At 42.4% G+C, this 21,439-nt stretch overlaps 1 protein-coding gene across 1 annotated transcript in view; it reads left to right on the plus strand.

Annotated features, from left to right (window-relative positions):
- LOC145411519 (uncharacterized) overlaps positions 1 to 21,439 on the plus strand; it is a 48,939-nt gene that overhangs the window by 18,864 nt on the left and 8,636 nt on the right. Inside the window, exons 3-4 of the mRNA XM_080281532.1 lie at positions 14,306 to 14,357; positions 14,966 to 15,266. Of these exons, the coding sequence (XP_080137658.1) occupies positions 14,306 to 14,357; positions 14,966 to 15,266 (353 nt within the window). The remainder of the gene's footprint in view (positions 1 to 14,305; positions 14,358 to 14,965; positions 15,267 to 21,439) is intronic.

The raw sequence follows: 21,439 nt of genomic DNA on the forward strand, positions 1-21,439 counted from the left end.
ACACTCTTCCAAACTTATCCAGCAAGCCTTGCAGCTCCCCTTCGTCTTCACTTAAGAACACAATATCATCTGCAAACAACAGTACAGGGAGTTTCCAAACACTATCCTCTCTCACTAGGGCCACTCCAACATCCACTGCCCTACCTTGTATCTCTTTTATTACCCCATCCATATACAGACTGAACAACCATGGAGACATGGCACATCCTTGTTTCAACCCAACCTTCAAAGAGAAAAATTTACTCAGTTCACCATCCACACGCACTGCAGCCTTAGCACCATCATACATACTCTTCACACCATTCAACAACTTCCTATCTACTCCATATATTCTTAATACTTTCCACAATTCTAGTCTATCCACCCTGTCATATTTCTCTAGAAACTTTTCCACTAAAGATCTAAGAATGAATATCTGATCTACACAACCTCTTCCCTTCCTAAAGCCTCCCTGTTCTTCTCCAACTAATTCCTCTGTTATTTCCCTAACTCTGTCAATAAGTATCCCTCCATACACTTTTCCTGTTACACTAAGGAGACGTGGTGAAAGTTTTTAGTGTATCAGATAGAGCCAGAATTCCGGGGGCTTGAATGAAGAGGGAATGGAAGCGTGGCCTATTGGACTGGGCAAATTTGGGCTGTCTGGACATTGCTACTCCTCACCCTGCCCTAGGGTGGGAGAGGAGGTCCGGATGATGATGATGATGATGATGATGATGATTAGTAACAATGAAGGTAATATAGGAACCAGGGAATTAGTAAACTGTATATATTTGGTTTTCCTAGCAATAAATGAAAAACTGTTACCTTCTCCCCATTCAGTTATCTTAATTCAGTAAGTCTTGATGTATGGAGATTACTGTACTGAGTGGCAATTTAGATATAATTATTAAACTTCGTGAATGGATATTCAAGTGTGAAGGAACCCCCCCTGGGGGTAGGGGGGTTTCAAGAATACTCCCCCAGTATCCCTGCTTGTCGTACGAGGCGACTAAAAGGGTTGGTGGTGGGTTAGTGCCCCACCCCGTAAAAAGAACTAACTAAACAAGTGAATAAAGCGCCTCGGACCAGGACAGACCATACGTTGACGACTAAGGAACGGACAAAGGACATTCTGAGGGTAGGAACGTGGAATGTGAGAGGAGTGAATGATGAAGTGAAAGAGAGAGAGATTGTCCAGGTGCTTGAGGATGCAAAAGTGGATGTATGTGGATTGACTGAAACTAAATGGAAATGTGAAAGGATGAGAGAATGGGAATACGGTGTAGGTATATGTGCGGGAGTCAGTGAGAATGAGAGGGCAAGAGAGGGAGTATGTCTGATGATAAACAAGAAGTGGAAGGAGAATATAAGAGAGTATGGAATAGTGGGTGCAAGGATTGTATGGGTGAGGATGAAAGTAGGTATACAAGCATGGGCGATTGTATGTGTGTATGCTCCAACAGAGGATCGAGTGGCAAGAGTGAAAGATGAGTTTTGGGCGAGAGTAGAAGCATGTATGGACAAGTTTGAGAGGAGCGAGAGAGTGCTGTTGATTGGAGACATGAATGGCAAAGTTGGGAATGTACGAGTGGATGGAGTGGTTGGTCAGTGGGGTGTGCCAGCTGAAGTAGATGGGAATGGTAGTGCTTTGGTGGACATCTGTGCTGGTAAGGGGTTGGCAATAGCCAACACCTACTTTCGTCATAAGATGATCCACCGGTATACATGGAGAGTAATGAGGAGGATGGATGGTGAACTTGTTGAACGAAAGGCAATGATAGACTACGTGTGTGTGGATGAGCGAATGAGAAGACAAGTGTTGGATGCAAGGGTGTGGAGAGGGTGGGGGAATGGAGTCTCGGACCATCACTTAGTGATGGCCAAGGTAGAGCTGCAAAGAAAGTGGTTGAGGAGACGAAGGGGAAGACAGGAGGAAGCAGCTCCTGTGAGAAGAGTGGAGAAATTGCAAGATAGTGAGAAAAGGACAGAGTATAAAAGCATAGTGGAAGAAAGATTGGGAAGGTATGTGTCACGGTTTTTTTTTAATATCACGGTAATTTTGATATAAATGGTTAAATATTATTTAAATTGGTAATATATTCAATAATATTGAAGAGCAGAGACAATGGTTGTCTTGCTACATCAAGCAACGATTACTTTACGCTGGCTTAGCACGATTCTCTGAGAACGAGAATTTATAAACTTTCTCAACAGTACACAGCAGAGACTAATTACTCACAATTTGCTGACTTACTGTACTGTTAGCCTCTGGAGAAAGTTACATCACCCCTGACAATAAATAACTAATACTACTAATAATAACATCAGGTTCTTGCTGATGCATTAACTCCTGGCACAACGGATTTTAAGTTAATACAAGACTGGTCTAAGTACCAGTTATGAATAGTAAAACGTTTATGCAAGCTAGGAGCTATATGGGAAATAAGCTTAATTATGGAGAAATGAAACAAGATTTTTACTCTACATTAAGCTCAAGAAATAGAACTGTTAAATTTATTGATTACAAAAATAAATTTAACATTACATTTCAAATCAAATTAAATGAGACGCACTCGCTCACTCACACAGAAGCTAAATACTTACGCCTAGGGAAAAACACCTTAACTAAGCTCTTAAAACTAGGAAATACACAAAGGAAATACCAGTCGATGAATACTTTGTATCACCCAGGGGGTGGGAGTTTGAAGAACTGATACTCTGTGGAGCTTGGGATGCTAGCTGACCTCTCTTCACTTCTGAGCACAGGACCTCTCTCCGTCAAAGCCACCACTAGACTGAATTCAAATAATGCATAGGCAGGACGACAAGCCACCAAAAGAAGGCGTGGCTAACGGTTTATGCAAGCAGAGGCGAACGATAAAGAAACAATTGTATCGCTCAGTAACGCACTTAGTGGCGTGCATTAAATCGGTCACTTTTGAAAGTGACGAATGATTTGGAAAGTATACCCCGAAATGGAGAGAGAAACGGTTAACTGAGCGATACACAGTGAGTTTTCCACTAATAGTTCGTGGCTTCTCACAAAAAGGAAATGTCGCGAATTGATTCGTGACATTACGCCCCATGAAAATTAAATCTTTCTTCCTTCAGAAGAAAGATTTCAATATACATATATATAAATCCTAACTCAGTCACACAAGATTCACACTGTGGTGTGTGTGTGCTATCCTGCTACAGGAGAAAATCGCAGTCGCCAGTGAGCGAAAAAACCTCGTATTTACGTTAATAGAAGCAAGCTTGAGGGAAAAACTCCGTGACGACGGTGAAAATCCTGTACTCAGGTCAAACTGAGCGAAAAGTCGCTACATTTACACTGACAACTAATTGTTGTGTAGCGTGGTGTATGTAATACATGGTGTAGGTGTGACAGTTGTAGTGTAACTGTACCTACGTGTAAAATGACACAGTAAATATTATGACGACGACGAAGGCAGAAGAGAAGAGGCGGCAGCGTGCGGCAGACGATCAGCTGGTCCGCACAGCAAAACTGCTACACCCATTGCTGAACCTGCAAAACCAATTGAGGTGGAGCATCAAAAGTGTCAATGAGACAAAATTTTATCATGTTACAATTACTCTCTCTGCCTAGCAGTCAGTACATGCTATGAAAAGTACACTCGAGGTCGCCATTAATTTTAGCACACGATTATGGTCGGCCAGTTGAGAATCCCTGTGCAAACTCGGGTCTTCCATAGCCTCGAACCGCACACGGGTCCTCAACCTGTGCCTTAACCTACAGTACTTATATTAATATCGGGAAGCTGAGAATCCTTGTGCAAACTTGGGTCTTCCATAGCCTCAAGTCGCCTCTGCGGAGTTCTCTCTCGAACTTCCCCCTTAACCTACAGTACTTCTATTAGTACCGGGAAGCTGAGAATCCTTATGCAAACTTGGGTCTTCCATAGCCTCAAGTCGCCACTGCGGAGTTCTCTCTCGAACTTCCCCCTTAACCTACAATACTTATATTAGTATTGGGAAGCTGAGAATCCTTGTGCAAACTTGGGTCTTCCATAGCCTCAAGTCGCCTCTGCGGAGTTCTCTCTCGAACTTCCCCCTTAACCTACAGTACTTCTATTAGTACCGGAAAGCTGAGAATCCTTATGCAAACTTGGGTCTTCCATAGCCTCAAGTCGCCTCTGCGGAGTTCTCTCTCGAACTTCCCCCTTAACCTACAGTACTTCTATTAGTACCGGGAAGCTGAGAATCCTTATGCAAACTTGGGTCTTCCATAGCCTCAAGTCGCCTCTCAACTTCCCCCTTAACTTACGGTACATATATTAGTACCGGGAAGCTGAGAATCCTTATGCAAACTTGGGTCTTCCATAGCCTCAAGTCGCCTCTCAACTTCCCCCTTAACTTAAGGTACATAATATGCATGTACAGGCCCTGGACATACTGTGTCCTGTGGGGCCAATGGGCGAGACATCAGGTCTGCACCCACTTCACCACTACCCTGTCTCTCAACTGACTCAGAGATTACAGGTGTGGTTATGAATGGCACAGGAAGGGCATGTCCCTGATTAGTGGTGATACTTTGGCACACACTACAGGAACGGACAAAACTATCTATGTCCCGTCCCATCCCTGGCCAGAAAAAGTCAGCTCGGATACGGCCCTGGGTCTTCCTTTTGCCCAGGTGACCTCCTGAGGCTGAACAATGACCCCATTGTAACACTGCTGGGCGGTACTTGGCGGGAACGACAAACTGCAGTCGAACCTCGCCCTCGGGTGTTCGTGACTCACGGTAGAGCCGTCCTTGTTTGCGAAGGAACTTGGCTCGACCTCCCCGTGAATATTTTATCACTCGACCCTTTTGTTTGTTTCGCACGGCAGCAAGTGTCGGATCAGAATGTTGCTCTTGCACAACAAGTTGACTGCACATCAGATCTTGCGGCGATTCAATGATCACTGGGGTGACACAGTCTAGAGCCTCAGTCATGGCTCGTGTCACCACAGCAGCCGAAGTCTGAGTAGCGTCATCGGAGCAACTATCCTTGACTCCATGAATATTGCCTACTATCAAGTCAAATAGAGGCTCTGGCATGACAACTGCAAGTGTCATACCAGTATAAAATGGAGATGCCACCTGGATACATGCCTCAGGGAACAATCTCACTGATCCATCAATAAGGCTTGCATGGATCTGTCGACCTGTATACTGCTCAGGCCGAACTAAACTCTGCTTAACAGAGCAACCTGAGGAACCATTGTCTCTCAGGACCTTCACAGGAATGCCTCCCACAAACCCTGGCTGAACAAGGAAGGTACTGTCACCTGTGGGAGGGCCTGTGGAGGAAGCAGCTAGCCACTCATGAGGCTGCTGAATTGATGCGGCAAACATTGTGCCTTGAGAATTAAAAGATGGAACATTGGCCATCTGTGGAGGGGGGTTCACTGTCACTGTGGGACTAGTGAACTGTGGGGAAGTACCCACACTGGTAGGGACGTGACCACCAGGCTGCTGCTGAGGAATGAAGGCTGCATTCGCTTCCTGCCTCTTTTGAGCTGGTGGTGAAAAAGTTTGTCCCGACGGTCGGTTGCGTGGCTGATACTGCTGCTGATTAGGGTACTTGTTGTACCCCTTCCACTCAGATTTCTGAGTGTTTTGCCCCTGGTCCTTCTGTGGTTTGCTTGGACCTTGACCATTACTCTGAGAACGGCCTTGGTGCTGGGATTCAGTCTGAGACGGCTTCCCAGACTTAGCAGTATCTTTTCTGCTCCAGGTGTTTTGCTTACGAGCTTGATACCCGTATGCAGTAAAGAATGCGTCAGCCTTCTCTGCCATTTGGCTGGCATCTTTCACCTGGCAGATCTTAAGCTGTGCTATGAGCTCAGCAGGCCACGACCTCTCTAGCTGTGTACGCAGCATAAGGTCAATTATCCCCTCACGCTGTGGAAGGAGTTTCATCTTTCTCCATCCACTCATTTAAATAAGCTGTGAGACGATCAAGGAACTGAACAGCTGTCTCCTTGTCTTGGAGACGAGCTCGCATGAACTGAACTTTGGCGTCGTCTACTGTGAGACCATACGCCTTAATGAGTGCAGCTTTCATCATCTCATATGTGAGATTGTCTCCACGAATTCTGTGGAGAATATCGAGGGCAGGGCCCTCAAATAAACTAAGAAATTGGATCGCTTAGCTGCCTCATCCAGTTGATACATGTCTGCCATGTCCTCAAAACGAGCTATGTACGGCTCGATTCGCTCGCTTTCCTTGTATGAAGGAAGCTTGATGCGTGGGGTCGCCAGGACATGTGCAGGGAGAACGCTCGTGGAGCTTGGACCAACTGCACCAGACGTGTCTGAAGCCAAGGAATCTCGCTTGAGCTTCAGCACTTCAAGTTCATGTTCTCGTTCTTTGTCTCGTTGTTCACGCTCGTATTCGCGCTGTTCTCGCTCGTGTTCGCGCTGTTCTCGCTCTTTTTCTAACTCGAGCTCGCGTTGTTTCTGCTCGTGTTCGCGCTGTTCTCGCTCGTATTCGCGCTCTTTCTCACGCTGCTCTCGTTCATATGCACGCTCTCTTTCACGTTGTTCGCGCTGTTCTCGCTCGTATTCGCGCTGAATCTTACGCTCTTCACGGGCATCATTCTCGCGCTGCTGCTCCTGATTATGCCGTGAGAGTATATACTCTTTAATTTCGGTTGGGTCCGAAAGACCCATTTCTTTGGCTTCCTGTAAAAATACAGTAGTAGCCATTTCGCTAATTTATTAAGCAAACCGAAACTGAGTACTGACTGCTTAGCGACGAATACTAATAAACAAAAATAAAGAGTACAGACACAAGCTAGTGGTGACCAGTCTTATCCAGTTAACTGGCAAAGAATAAATCAAGAATGTAAATGACTGGGAAGACTCAATAATAAACACAATGGTACGGCGACTTCCCAGAAGCGAATAAAATTGTCTGGCGTTACCAAAAATAAACGAGTTAAGTATTCTATTGATTAATAAAGCAAAATTCACTTGCTAAATTAAGGGTAAACACCAGTAAGCTTGTGCCTATAAACTTTAATAATAAATACCTAAATATGAATGAGTGAGCACTATCTCGTGAATAGCTTTAGAGCTAGGAGTTAATATCCTGGAATGAGGTCGCCAATTGTCACGGTTTTTTATAATAGCTCGGTAATTTTGATATAAATGGTTAAATATTATTTAAATTGGTAATATATTCAATAATATTGAAGAGCAGAGACAATGGTTGTCTTGCTACATCAAGCAACGATTACTTTACGCTGGCTTAGCACGATTCTCTGAGAACGAGAATTTATAAACTTTCTCAACAGTACACAGCAGAGACTAATTACTCACAATTTGCTGACTTACTGTACTGTTAGCCTCTGGAGAAAGTTACATCACCCCTGACAATAAATAACTAATACTACTAATAATAACATCAGGTTCTTGCTGATGCATTAACTCCTGGCACAACGGATTTTAAGTTAATACAAGACTGGTCTAAGTACCAGTTATGAATAGTAAAACGTTTATGCAAGCTAGGAGCTATATGGGAAATAAGCTTAATTATGGAGAAATGAAACAAGATTTTTACTCTACATTAAGCTCAAGAAATAGAACTGTTAAATTTATTGATTACAAAAATAAATTTAACATTACATTTCAAATCAAATTAAATGAGACGCACTCGCTCACTCACACAGAAGCTAAATACTTACGCCTAGGGAAAAACACCTTAACTAAGCTCTTAAAACTAGGAAATACACAAAGGAAATACCAGTCGATGAATACTTTGTATCACCCAGGGGGTGGGAGTTTGAAGAACTGATACTCTGTGGAGCTTGGGATGCTAGCTGACCTCTCTTCACTTCTGAGCACAGGACCTCTCTCCGTCAAAGCCACCACTAGACTGAATTCAAATAATGCATAGGCAGGACGACAAGCCACCAAAAGAAGGCGTGGCTAACGGTTTATGCAAGCAGAGGCGAACGATAAAGAAACAATTGTATCGCTCAGTAACGCACTTAGTGGCGTGCATTAAATCGGTCACTTTTGAAAGTGACGAATGATTTGGAAAGTATACCCCGAAATGGAGAGAGAAACGGTTAACTGAGCGATACACAGTGAGTTTTCCACTAATAGTTCGTGGCTTCTCACAAAAAGGAAATGTCGCGAATTGATTCGTGACAGTATGAGCTAGAGCAGATGGAAGGGGTGGAAGACGTATGTAAGATAATCACGGAAGAGATAAGCGCAGCGTGTGAGGCAGTTTGTGGAGTGAGGAGGAGATGCAAGGGTGTGCAAGGGACAGCATGGTGGAATGATGAGGTGAAACGAGCTGTGGAACAAAAGAAGAAGGCATATGGTGAATGGTTGGCGAGTAGAGGTAGGGGAGAAGTTGAGAGAGAGAAGAGAGAGGTATATGTGAGCAGGAGAAGGGAGGTTAAGAGACTGGTGAAGGAGAGTAAGAAGAAAGCGGATGAAGAGTTTGGGAGGAATCTGAGTGTGAAATGGAGGGAGAGTAAGAAATTGTTTTGGAAGGAGGTAAAGAAAGTAAGGCAGTGTGAAAGGGGAAATAGTAGGGGAGTGAAAGATAGGAATAATAGATTGTTGGTGGAGAAGAGAGAGAAATTGAGGAGATGGAAGGAGCACTTTGAGGATTTGTTGAATGTAGAGAGTGAGAGCAGTGTGAGTATAAGTGGTTGGGGAATGGCTGGGAGAAGAAGAGATGAGAGGAGGGAGGAAGAGATCAGTAGGTCGGAAGTAGTGGAAGCGATGAAGAAGATTAAGCTGGGAAAGACCCCAGGAATTGATGGAGTGTGTGGTGAAATGCTTAGGTATGGGGGTGAGATTGTTGTGGAATGGATATGGAAGTTGTGTAGATTGGCTTGGGAAGAGGGAAGGGTTCCAGAGGAATGGAAATCAGGTATAATTGTTCCTCTGTACAAAGGAAAAGGGGAGAGAGAAGTATGTGGTAACCATAGGGGTATTTGCCTTCTTAGTGTGACTGGTAAAATATATGGTAGAATACTCATTGATAGGGTTAGGCATATGACAGAGGAGCTAGTTGGAGAAGAACAAGGGGGATTTAGGAAGGGAAAAGGGTGTGTAGATCAGATATTTGTTCTAAGATGTTTAGTGGAGAAGTATCTAGAGAAGGGAAGGAAAGTGTATGCTGCCTTCATGGACTTGGAGAAAGCTTATGACAGAATAGATAGGCAAGGTATGTGGAAGGTATTAAGAATATATGGAGTGGAGGGGAAATTGTTGAGTGCTGTGAAGAGTATGTACGAGGGAGCTAGGGCTACGGTGCGAGTGGATGGTGAGCTGAGTGAGTTCTTTGATCTCAATGTGGGACTGAAACAGGGGTGTGTGATGTCTCCATGGCTGTTTAATATATATATGGATGGGGTTGTAAAGGGGGTGCAAGGTAGGGCAGTGGATGTAGGGGTGGCCCTAATGAATGAGGGTGAGATTTGGAAGCTTCTGGTGTTGCTGTTTGCTGATGATACAGTATTGTTGAGTGAAGATGAATGGGAGTTGCATGGTTTGGTGAATGAATTTGGGACAGTGTGTAGGAGGAGGAAGCTGAAAGTTAATGTAAACAAAAGTAAAGTTATGGTGTTTGAGAGGAATGAAGTCACAGAGTGTGTAGTGAGGTTGGATGGTGAGGATATGGAGAATGTGAGTGCATTCAAGTACTTGGGTAGTGTGATGAGTAAGGATGGAACTTTGGGGGATGAAGTACGTGAAAGGGTACAGCAGGGAAGAAAGGTTGTTGGTACACTGAAAGCAGTGATGAGAAATAGGGAGGTGAGTATGGAAGTTAAGAAGTCACTGCATGATGGTATTGTGATCCCTACCCTGACGTATGGAAGCGAGGCGTGGACCTTGCAAGAGGGGAACAAGTCAAGAGTGAGAGCAGTGGAAATGAGTTACTTGAGAGGAGCATGTGGAGTGACGTGGAGGGACAGGTTGACGAATGAAGAAGTGAAGGAACGTTGTGGGGTAGATGTGGATGTGGTTGAAAAGATTAGGAGAAAGACACTGAGGTGGTTTGGACATGTGGAGAGAATGGAAAATGAAAGACTGACTAAGAGGGTGTATGTAGGTGAGGTGGAGGGAGGGAGAGGGAGGGGTAGACCGAGGATGAGGTGGAGGGATGGAGTTGAGAGGTATATGAGGGAGGGGGGGGTGAGTTGGGGGGAGGGGAGTCAAATGGTGGGTGACAGAGTGACTTGGAGGCGTTTTGTCTGCGGCCACCCTTTGCGGGATTAGGGCATCGGGCTATAGATAGATAGATAGATAGGAATAGGGTTGGAAGCAGGACTGATCCTTGTGGCACACCGGTATTAATCGAGTGGAAATTGCAATATGCATCACCTACTTTTATATTTCTGTTGCTGAGATATGAGCAAATCAATGGAACAAAAGATGATACGCCATGGCAAGGGAACTTGGATAGCAAGGAACGGTGCCACACACTGTCAAAAGCTTTAGAAATATCAAGGGCTACTGCATGAGTTTCTCCATGTTGATCAATTGAGCAATGGATGGTACGATTCAGAAGATTGAGTATATTAATAGTGGATCTTTCGTGGCGAAAACCATACTGTCTGTCAATAATTAAGTTGTTGGATTCAAGATGTTTAATGATGTGCTTTATAATTACAATCTCAAATATTTTACCAAGAAAAGAAGTGATAACTATTAGTCCGTAATCAGAGGGGCCAGAGGAACTTCCTTTCTTCGGAAATGGGTGGATATTGGCTTCTTTCCAAGAATTAAGGAATGAAAAAGTACGAATGCATAATCTGAATAATTTAGCCAGTTCTGGGAAACACTTTTCCAAGAAAACTGGAAGAATTCCACCGGGACATGGAGCTTTGTTGGCCGGTAAATTGTCTAGGATGGATTTTACGTATCTAGTTTGTATCCTAAGTGGAGTAATTTCGGGAGAGTAGAGTTCTAGTACAGGGACGTTCTCACTAACTTTCTGTAAGGTAAATTTGTGGCAAGCGTACTAGTAAGGATGTTTGCTTTCTCACCTGCATCATTTATAAACTTTCCATCTGAAGATTTTAGTGGGGGAATGGATGGTAACTTGTTCAAGTTACTGAAACAACTGAGAGTTGACCAGAATATTCTACTGTCATTAGGAATGTTTAATAGTTTGGATGCTTGGTTGTGAAGAAAGTTTGATTTAGCGAGATTTGTTATTGCCTTTGCATGGTTTCTAGCAATTTTAAAATGACTGACGGATTCATATTTTTTTTATTTATTTAAGTAAAGTTATATGCTAAGGAATTTTGGGTCGTTGTCCCAGCACAACCATTTTGGGGAGTCTGGTCTTTTAGTAAACTGTTGACTGGGTATGAACAATTCCGTACCAGCTTACATTAAGTCATTAATGTGGGAGTGGGTAGAATTGATGTCAGTGGAGAAGAAAGACTGCCATGGAATATCAGCAAGACAATTTCTAAATCCATCCCAGTCTGCCCTATCAAAGTGCCGTCTGGTCACCCTGACTGGTTCAGAACAGGAAGGCTTGAGGAAACTACCTACTGAGGCTTTGATGATATTGTGGTCGGAGGATAGAGATGGTGACCATACCTCTATCCTGTATTGATCTGGGTTATCAGTCAGGAATAGGTCCAGAAGATGGGCACCATGGTCATGATTATCTGGTGTTCTTGTTGGTACAATTCTGCAAACAGCTTGCTCTTTAAACCAGTATCGTCAGTCCTGGCAGAATGCAATAACCACTCTACACTACGGACGTTAATATCACCAAAATGGTAGGTTCAGTAGTAACGGTGAGTTAAAGTTGGTCAATTGTGTGGTTATGGAGTCAATTACACAAGGTTTTGATGAAGTGCTGGGAGAGCGATAAACTATTCATATATATTAACTAATGTTTAGGTAATTTAGTTTTTTTAATGAATAATAAAAGTTAGATTAAATGAATTTCAAAACAGTGTCAACTGCATGTTCTGATTTGATATAACAACAGGAGCGACCCTTGTTATGGAAGTTTAGGAGATGGTAACCAGGAAAACTAAATGGGGATATGTCAGTAGAGGGAGAGATGAGGGTTTCTGTGAGGAATAGGGATAGAGGGGATACAGATGGAAGGAAAAAATAAACAGAATTAAGACTGGTACTAAGACCACGGATGTTAGTGAAGTATAAGGCTGAGCCCACACATCTCTGACAAGCAGTAGACTTTGCAATAACTGCTGTTGGAACGATGTCGCTTGACCGTGACTAGGAGGGCCTTGTGCTGCCAGCGCTACCCTGCCGGTGGTGGCAATCCGAGAAACCACCGAATTTGCTGATAATGCTTCTGCAGCCATTGCTATGAAAGGATGACACAGAAGGTGTAATATCTAATGTGCATTTAGTGTGATGTAAACAGCTGAAGGCAGAGGTATTATGAGAGTATGCTGGCCTGCTCTCTGTGTTTATGAAAGCACTGGAAGTGTTCAGCAAAGGGAGATGGTCAGCATCAGGTCCTGAGGGCAGATGAAACGGGAGCTCCAGCTCTTCTTGTCATCACTTGCCATCCACGTTGGGCGTACCGCCCTGTTCGACTGGTGCTACAGCCTACTGCCTATATGTTTATGAAATCTTAAATGATGCAAATGGAGGCATAACTCTTCATTCATCGTGTTTTGTCTTTCAGGTATTCGTATGTAAGACCATCAGACCGAAACTGGGGCAATAGACAGAGAGATGGGTCCTGGACTGGTATGGTGGGACAGCTGGTAAGAGAGGTCAGTCAGGTGTAGGGTCTTAAAGTTTTTGTAGTAATAATAATAAATTAATAATAATAATAATAATAATAATAATAATAATAATAATGATAATAATAATAATAATAATAATAATAATAATAATAATAACAACAACAACAACAATAATAATAATAATAATAATAATAATAATAATAATAATAATATAATGATGATAATAATAATAATAATAATAATAATAATAGTAATAATAATAACCGATTCATGGCACAATTATCTGTATATTGCGGACTGACAGTACTATATAATCGCACGTAATACACACCCAGTAAATAATGATCTAGCATCCATGCGTACGATGAGCTTTGAAATAGTTAGTAGAAGTGACACGTATGGAGAGCGAGAGACTAACTAGGAGTTTGTAAGAGTATGTGAGTGAGGTGGAGGTGGAGGGGGGAGAGTGAGGGGAAGACCGAGGATGAGCTGGAGAAATGAAAGTAAATAGGTATATGTGAGAGGCGTGTGTGAGTTAGGGGCAGGGTAGCAAAATGGCAAGGAACAGGACGACATGGAGGCCATTTGTTTGTGGCCACCTCTTATAGGTTTAAGGTGCCTGGCTGTAGATAGATTAATAGAGCCTGTATTCATTTGGTAGTACTGGTAATTCACACTCACTGATACTGCACCTCTTATAGGTTTAAGGTGCCTGGCTGTAGATAGATTAATAGAGCCTGTATTCATTTGGTAGTACTGGTAATTCACACTCACTGATACTGCACCTCTTATAGGTTTAAGGTGCCTGGCTGTAGGTAGATTAATAGAGCCTGTATTCATTTGGTAGTACTGGTAATTCACACTCACTGATACTGCACCTCTTATAGGTTTAAGGTGCCTGGCTGTGGATAGATTAATAGAGCCTGTATTCATTTGGTAGTACTGGTAATTCACACTCACTGATACTGCACCTCTTATAGGTTTAAGGTGCCTGGCTGTAGGTAGATTAATAGAGCCTGTATTCATTTGGTAGTACTGGTAATTCACACTCACTGATACTGCACCTCTTATAGGTTTAAGGTGCCTGGCTGTAGGTAGATTAATAGAGCCTGTATTCATTTGGTAGTACTGGTAATTCACACTCACTGATACTGCACGTGTGTCACACCTCAAGGGCACCAATCATTTAGTGGATGTACATATTTTAGTGTTTTGCCTAAATGTGACGTTTTATATAGTTCAGTGATCTTTACTGAGATTATGTTTGGTGAAGTTGTCTCAGGTTTATATTTGTGCGAAATTAATGTAGTTTTCGTAATTAGTTTGAATTACCAAATAACCAAAATCCATGCGTAATACAGTATACACCAGCACAGTGTCGCTTGAATGGAGAAAGCAGGGTGAGGTATACACACTGGGATTATACTGCCATTTAAAATTACTGTTTAGTCCACCTTTATAGTTACCGTCTCAAATAGCCTACCTACTGGGATGGTCGCTGAGAAAATTTGATATAATATTCACCAGAATCTGATTTTCTTTAAATTCCAGAATCTAGTAATTAATATTACTCATGCAAAACCTGGTCTCTCAGTACTAGAGTGCGTGTGCTAACTTCCACTTGCTTAGTATCTCGGGACCTGCAGGTATTAAACACTGAAGAACCATGCACTGCCTTGCTGTATACTCCAACTGATAAAAAATGAGCTAGACAGCCTGTAACCTAATAAAAAAGACTGGATACACTGCTGAACTATACGCATCACGGAGCGCATACCTCCGCCAATGCTTATATCAGCTAAGTCAAATCACCATCAAAATTTATTCAATTTTTCCTTGACCCATGACTCACATATACGGTACACAAAATTTCACTAAAGCCCATCAGTAACTTTTTGAGATATCTTCTGGACAAACAAACAAAAAAAGTCCTGAACCGGGACTAGAACTGAGATCACCACCAAATTTTAATGACCTCTTTCTTAGCCCATGACCTACATGTCCACAAAATTTCATTGGAATCCAATAGTATCATTTTAAGATATTTTGTGGACAAATAAACAAGCAAACGGATAGACAGTGGTGAATATATAACCTCCTCTAATTCTGCTGACGGAGGTAATCAGTAGCACTGAGTTTACGAGTAAATTAATTCCTATGAGGCTGGATGGGAGAACTGCTATTTTATATACTTATACTGAAGATTCCATGACTAAAAGCATTTCCACGTGACTAATGTATCTGACTAATTCAGGAAGCTGAGTTTGCTTTGGGTCCATTTATTATGAGTCCAGAACGAAACGAGTGGATGGACTTAATTCAAGCCGTTACACACTTTGAGTACAAAATCCTGGCTGCACGTGGTGACCCTGAGTTGGACCCATGGGGCTTCCTGATGCCTCTGTCGCCTATGGTTTGGGTGGGCATAGTGACGGCATTGCTGACTGTGATCGCTGTTATGCTGCTCCTTCCCTCCTGCCTTCCCGTCCTCACACAACACAGAGACAGGCGCTTCATAAACCCCTTCAGCTGCATCAAAGTCCTACTGCAACAAGGTAAATTCTCATATACAAATATATTCAGTCATGTACAAATACACAGTTCGAATCCTAGAGGTTGCCAGAGTTTTTTAAATATCACATGGCATTGCCATAGTGTTATAGTGTCTCATGTGGTTTGAAGCACGAGTACTAAGGTACTGTACTAAGATACAGGGAAGAACAATACTTCATTTTAGACGAGTTTCAGCTACACTTATAGTAGGGTCACAACAACTGTCCTTATGGAGGAATTGGCACCAAGCATAAAATGATAACACGGAAAGAAACAGCAATTAATACCACACATCTGGATGAATCTCCATGTGTTTTCTGTTGCTCCCTCATAAAGGCCTGGACTCTCGTTGGGCAAGGAAGCTCACCAACACCTTCTCCTCAGCAATTTACTTTTGGATATGGCTGTTAATATTCTTTTGTACGAGTATAGCGATATTGGAAGGCTTTATGTAACACGAAATAGGACACTAATGTGTAATATGCAAAAAAAAACAAAAAAAAAAATGTCAGGAAGAGGTGTTATGGAACTTCCTTAACCGATAAGAATATTGGGCAAAAGCTGTAGGTATAATATGTTATGACAAAATACTATATGTAACTATGGTATGTAACTATGTATAGGTAACAATATGTAAAAAAAAGGTAGTTATGTCTGAAGTTCCCAGGAAGAAACAACGACACATCCCCTTGCTTAGACTAATCAAGAATGCAAACACCTCTGATCAGGTGCCGGAAACATGACCAGCACACACACACACACACACACACACACCCACACACACACACACACACACATGCACATACATACGCCCACATAGTTTAGCTGGAAGCTTGGGGGAGGGTGATATAAGTCCGAAATAAGATGTAGGAGGGTTAGAGAGCCAGAAAGAACCAGACAGAGCCTGAGAGTACAATCCAGGGCAGAAGACAGGAGATAGTCAGTTAGGAGGTTTGCCATCACGGTACATTACGCTGTCAGTCACACTTTAATAAACAGGGTACAATAAACTCTGTAACCCAAGAGTGCTCTGTAACTCACCTCACTTACGATACACAAAGGGGAAAGGTATGAAAGCGAGACCAACCTATTCACTCCACTGTACTCGGCAATGTGTTGTTTTACTAAGCAGCGACCCACGTTACACTCCACTGTTGATATAGGGGAAGCTATTATTCTATGATACACCTACAATCTCTCCATCTAATTAAAACCCTCGGCTACGTTCATCGATATTGGAGCCATTGGTGAACAACATTAAACTACGACAACTTCTTTCATCGATAAAGCTACCATCAAGAATCTCATGGTTCTTCCAGTAGCCCTGACCTGAATAACAACATGCCTGATTTCTTTGCTAACTGAAGTTAAGTCTATCTATCTGTCTATCAATTGCCAGACTCCTTAATCCCGTAAGGGGGGCCACAAACAAATCGCCTCCATATCACCCTGTCCCCCTCCATTTCACTGCCCTGTTCCCAGCTCACACACCCCTCTCTCATATACATCTCCACTCCATACCTCCATCTCATCCTTGGCCTCCCCCTCCCTCTCCCCCTCTCCACCTCACTCACACACTGTACACTCTCCTCGTCAGTCTCTGTCTCTATCCTCTCCACATGGCCAAACCACCTCAATGTGTTTCTCCTAACACTTCCTGTCACATCCACACCACAACAGTCTGCATCCATTCTGAAGGCAAGTAAAGTAGGTTTATTTATAAATATATATATATATATATATATATATATATATATATATATATATATATATATATATATATATATATATATATATATATATATTGTTACGGAACAGAGAAAGATAACGTACACTTTAAGTGAGAATGATAAGAGTCACTACTGTCCCGTAAAGTTCCAGGTTCAAAACAAAAGAGTTAGGTAAAATTACAAGTTAAAGTTTAATGCACAACTAACAACAAAACATTCAGAACTCATAAGGATAATGTAATGGCAAATAAACAGGTTAAATATATGATTAACTGCAATAGCCTCTATTAACACGAAATTAGCAAGAATAAATTTATCTAAGTCAGCCCTGATAAAATGACAATACTGGATAATACTCAGTGAATGCGAGATATATTATTACAGATACAAATTATTATTAATGATGGCTGATAGTAAAACTCTACATAAATCACAAAAAACTCACTAGACCTACAAATCAACACCTTATGCTATACAGTACAAGGAAAAAATGCAATAACAGTTATACTCAAATTACACACAGCTGCTAGATGTTTGGAGATTTCTTGAGCACTCACAATAATAATATCTGTACAGGGGAGGACAGAGATGTGAACAAAATGAGGAGCAGATCTAAGTGGCAATGATGCAGAGACTGAGCTCATTATATAGGGGCCAGGAGAGCTTGATACAACTTGTAAGAAGGACGCGCAAATGAAGCCATGGGGACAAAGAGCTGAAAATCTCGCTCTGAATAACACAGAGAACGACTTACTCTACTATAACGGTAGAAGGGGGGGACTGAGGCAGAACACGCTCGTGATCAAACATGCAGCAACTGTGCGTTAAAATTACACAAAGGATTATGAAATCATAGGCTATGTAACACCTCCCCACAAAGAAAAAAGAAATTTACAAAGGAAATTTCTTATTACTCTAAAACAATCTGTATATGGCATTACAGACCATGCAAAGGTCTTTCCTAGTGTTACAAAACATGAGATCTCCCTAGCACGTTCAGTCATAGGTACTTGCCAGTATCCCTTTAACAAATCAAACTTACTTATGTACCTAGCCTTTCCGATCTTGTCTATGCAATCTTCCACACGAGGGAGAGGGTAAGTGTCTGTTTTGGTTATCTGATTAACACGTCTTTGGTCGATGCAAAGCCGCTGTGACCCACCTGGCTTAGGGACTAGAGTGACAGGAGAACTCCACTCGCTCTGACAGGGCTCAATCATCTTGTGGTCCAACAGGTAGCCAAGCTCCTTCTGGATGAGAGGAACTTTCACTGGGTTCACACGGTAAGGAGGCAATTTAATTGGCTTTGCGTCTCCAACATCGACATCATGCATCAACACAGTGGTTCTTCCTGGAGTGGCACGGAACACTTGCGGGTACTCCTGCAGTAATGCCGAAAACTCCTGCCTTTCCTTGGGACGTAGATGAGAAAGCTTAGTCTGGAGATCATTCATGATATCAGGATTCTTCCCCAAACTATCACACAGGCTCATACTGCATGGGAAAACTTCACTTGTAGACTCGGGTCGAACAGCTACAGTGCAGACTGGATTATTTTCGTCCCGACTGTGATATAACTTTAGCATGTTGATGTGACATAGTTGCTTGTTCTTTCTACGATCTGGTGTGGCGATGACATAGTTGACATCACTGAGTTTCTTCTCCACAAAATAAGGGCCACTAAACTTGGCTTGAAGAGGTTGCCCATGAACTGGTAGCAGAATCAAAACCTGATCTCCTGGCTGAAAGTGGCGTAACCTGGACTTCTTATCATACCAAGTCTTCATCTTCTGAGCAGCTCCTAAATTCTCTCTCGCCAGCTGTAAAGCAGTGGACAGCCGTCCTTTGAACTTCATCACATACTCCAGCAGGTTGACGTCATCTTCCTCCGACAGCAAGCATTCATTGAGTAACTTAAGGGGTCCTCTTACTTCATGGCCAAACAGTAGTTCAAAAGGTGAGAAGCCCAGTGATTCATTTGGAGATTCTCTTGCGGCAAACACAACGAATGGAAGACCTTTATCCCAGTCTTTCTGATGTTCCAAACAGTATTTCTTGAGCATCAATTTGAGTGTTTGATGATATCTCTCCAACGCTCCTTGGGTCTGGGGATGGTAAGCTGAAGATGTGATCTGGGTGATGCCCAACTCTTTCAGAGACTGCTTGAAAACATTTGACATGAAATTACTTCCCCGGTCTGACTGTACCTCCTTGGGCAGACCAAACTGTGAAGAACCCTAGCATTTCCTTAACCACGTTCTTTGCTGAGATGTTTCTAAGTGGAATGGCTTCAGGATAACGAGTAGCCATATCAATCATGGTCAACACATAAGAAAATCCTGAAGAAGTCTTAGGAAGAGGGCCCACAATATCCACCAACACACGGGTGAAAGGCGCCTCAAAAGGAGGAATGGGAACTAGAGGTGCAACCTTTTCAGTCTGATTAGACTTCCCCACAACTTGACAGGTGTGACAAGACTTACAATACCAGGAAACATCCCTGAAGATACCTGGCCAGTAGAAGTGTTTCAAAATGCGTGCCACAGTCTTCCTCACTCCAAGGTGTCCTGCCAAACTGGAATCATGAGCCACTCGAATGATATCCTGCCTACAAACACGAGGGATGACAACTTGATGTACAACCTCCCATTCACAGTCGGCTGATGCTGTTGGGGGTCTCCACTTCCTCATAAGTACTCCTGACTTTACATAAAAACAAGTAGAAGCACCGGCTGACTCTTCTTCACTGTCAGCAGAGTTAGCTAGACCTTTCAACTCAGGGTCAGCAACCTGCAACTCAACCAACTCTTGACGAGACAAATTATCAACACTACGGGGTACTGCCTCATCTGGTGAGTGGTCCAAATTAGCAAGAAAAGTGTCAGCTAGGATAACATCATCATCATCATCATCCTCTAAATCACCAGTAACATTAGACTTAGCCCTAGTGACAGCACATGCAGGGAACACATCAGGGACATCACAATCCTGGGACACAGCCACTGGCTCACTAGACAACTGAGGAGCTGGACACACTTGATTTCCACCAATATCATTTCCAAGTAAGAAAGTAACACCTGACATTGGGAGTGTCTCAACCAACGCAACCATAACGGAACCATTAACAAAACGAGACTCTAAATTCACTCTGCACAGAGGGACAGAGAAGTAATTATTCCCTACACCTTGTAAGATTACAGTTTCATCAGAGGAATTAACATTAGAGCCTAGAACACTGGTCAGCATAAGGGATTGGCAAGCACCTGTATCACGATATATTTTAACTGATTTCCTGTCATTACTGTCCAGAGGACTGACAAAACCATCAGACAGGAAATTAGCACATGAACTCTTGAGTGTCACCCACGTTACTGCTCAAAAGACGAGTTCCATCATTAGAATTTAATTTACCCCTCAAAGCAGGTTCAGTTAACCCAGTTAAAGAATTCTAGGAACTCTCAAGGGTGGGCACTAGACCAATTGACTGAATATTTAAAGACTCCTTTTTGTTCACATCACGCTGTCTCCTAAAACATTTCTCCGTAGTATGACCAAGCTTACTACAATAAGTACATTTACTTTTATGAAATCTAGAGGTGGAGCTGGTATTTACTTCCTGAGAAACATCATCTTTATTCTCTTTCCTGTTACCTGTACTCTGAGTAGAGGCAACGTACTTACTCTCAGCTTTTCCTTTTTCTTTAGAATATCTCTTGTGAGTGAGAACATATTCATCAGCTAAAACTGCAGCATCAGACAAATTATCTATTCTTTTCTCATGAAGATATAGGCTTACATCTTTATTAATACACCTTTTGAAGTTCTCCAGCAAAATCATCTGCTTAAATTTACCAAAATCAGAATCCACATTCTTAGAATTTAACCACTGCTCTAACAGATCTTTTTTGATTTTTGCATACTCAACATGGGATTGCTTATCTTGCTTGTAAGTTGTCCTAAATTTTATTCTATAGGCTTCAGGAACAAGCTCATAGGCCTTAAGAATCAAGCTCTTAACTACATCATAATTATCAGATTGATCCTGAGGCAAAGATGCATAAGTTACTTGAGCTTTACCGGTGAGAACAGTTTGAAGGAGTACTGGTCAATACTTTTTAGGCCAATTAAAACCTGTAGCTACCCTCTCAAACAACTGAAAATACTTTGTTAAATCAGATTCATTAAAAGGAGGGACAAGTTTAACATTTTTAGCCACATCAAAATCATCAGAGCTAGATGATCCAGTTCCACCTTGTTTCATGCGATACTCATGGTTTGCTTGAATCCTTCCAAGTTCAACTTGTGCCTGTATCTGTGCCTCCTGAATCCGAGCCTGAGATTCCGCCTCCTTAGCCTGAGACTCAGCCTCCTTAGCACGTGCTTGAAATTCAGCCTCCTTAACACGAGACTCCGCCTCCTTAGCCTGAGCCTCCTGCAGGGCTAGC

This window comes from Coenobita brevimanus, chromosome 11 (assembly GCF_032717465.1).
Source record: "Coenobita brevimanus isolate Jiangsu-jjx chromosome 11, ASM3271746v2, whole genome shotgun sequence".
NCBI lineage: Eukaryota > Metazoa > Arthropoda > Malacostraca > Decapoda > Coenobitidae > Coenobita > Coenobita brevimanus.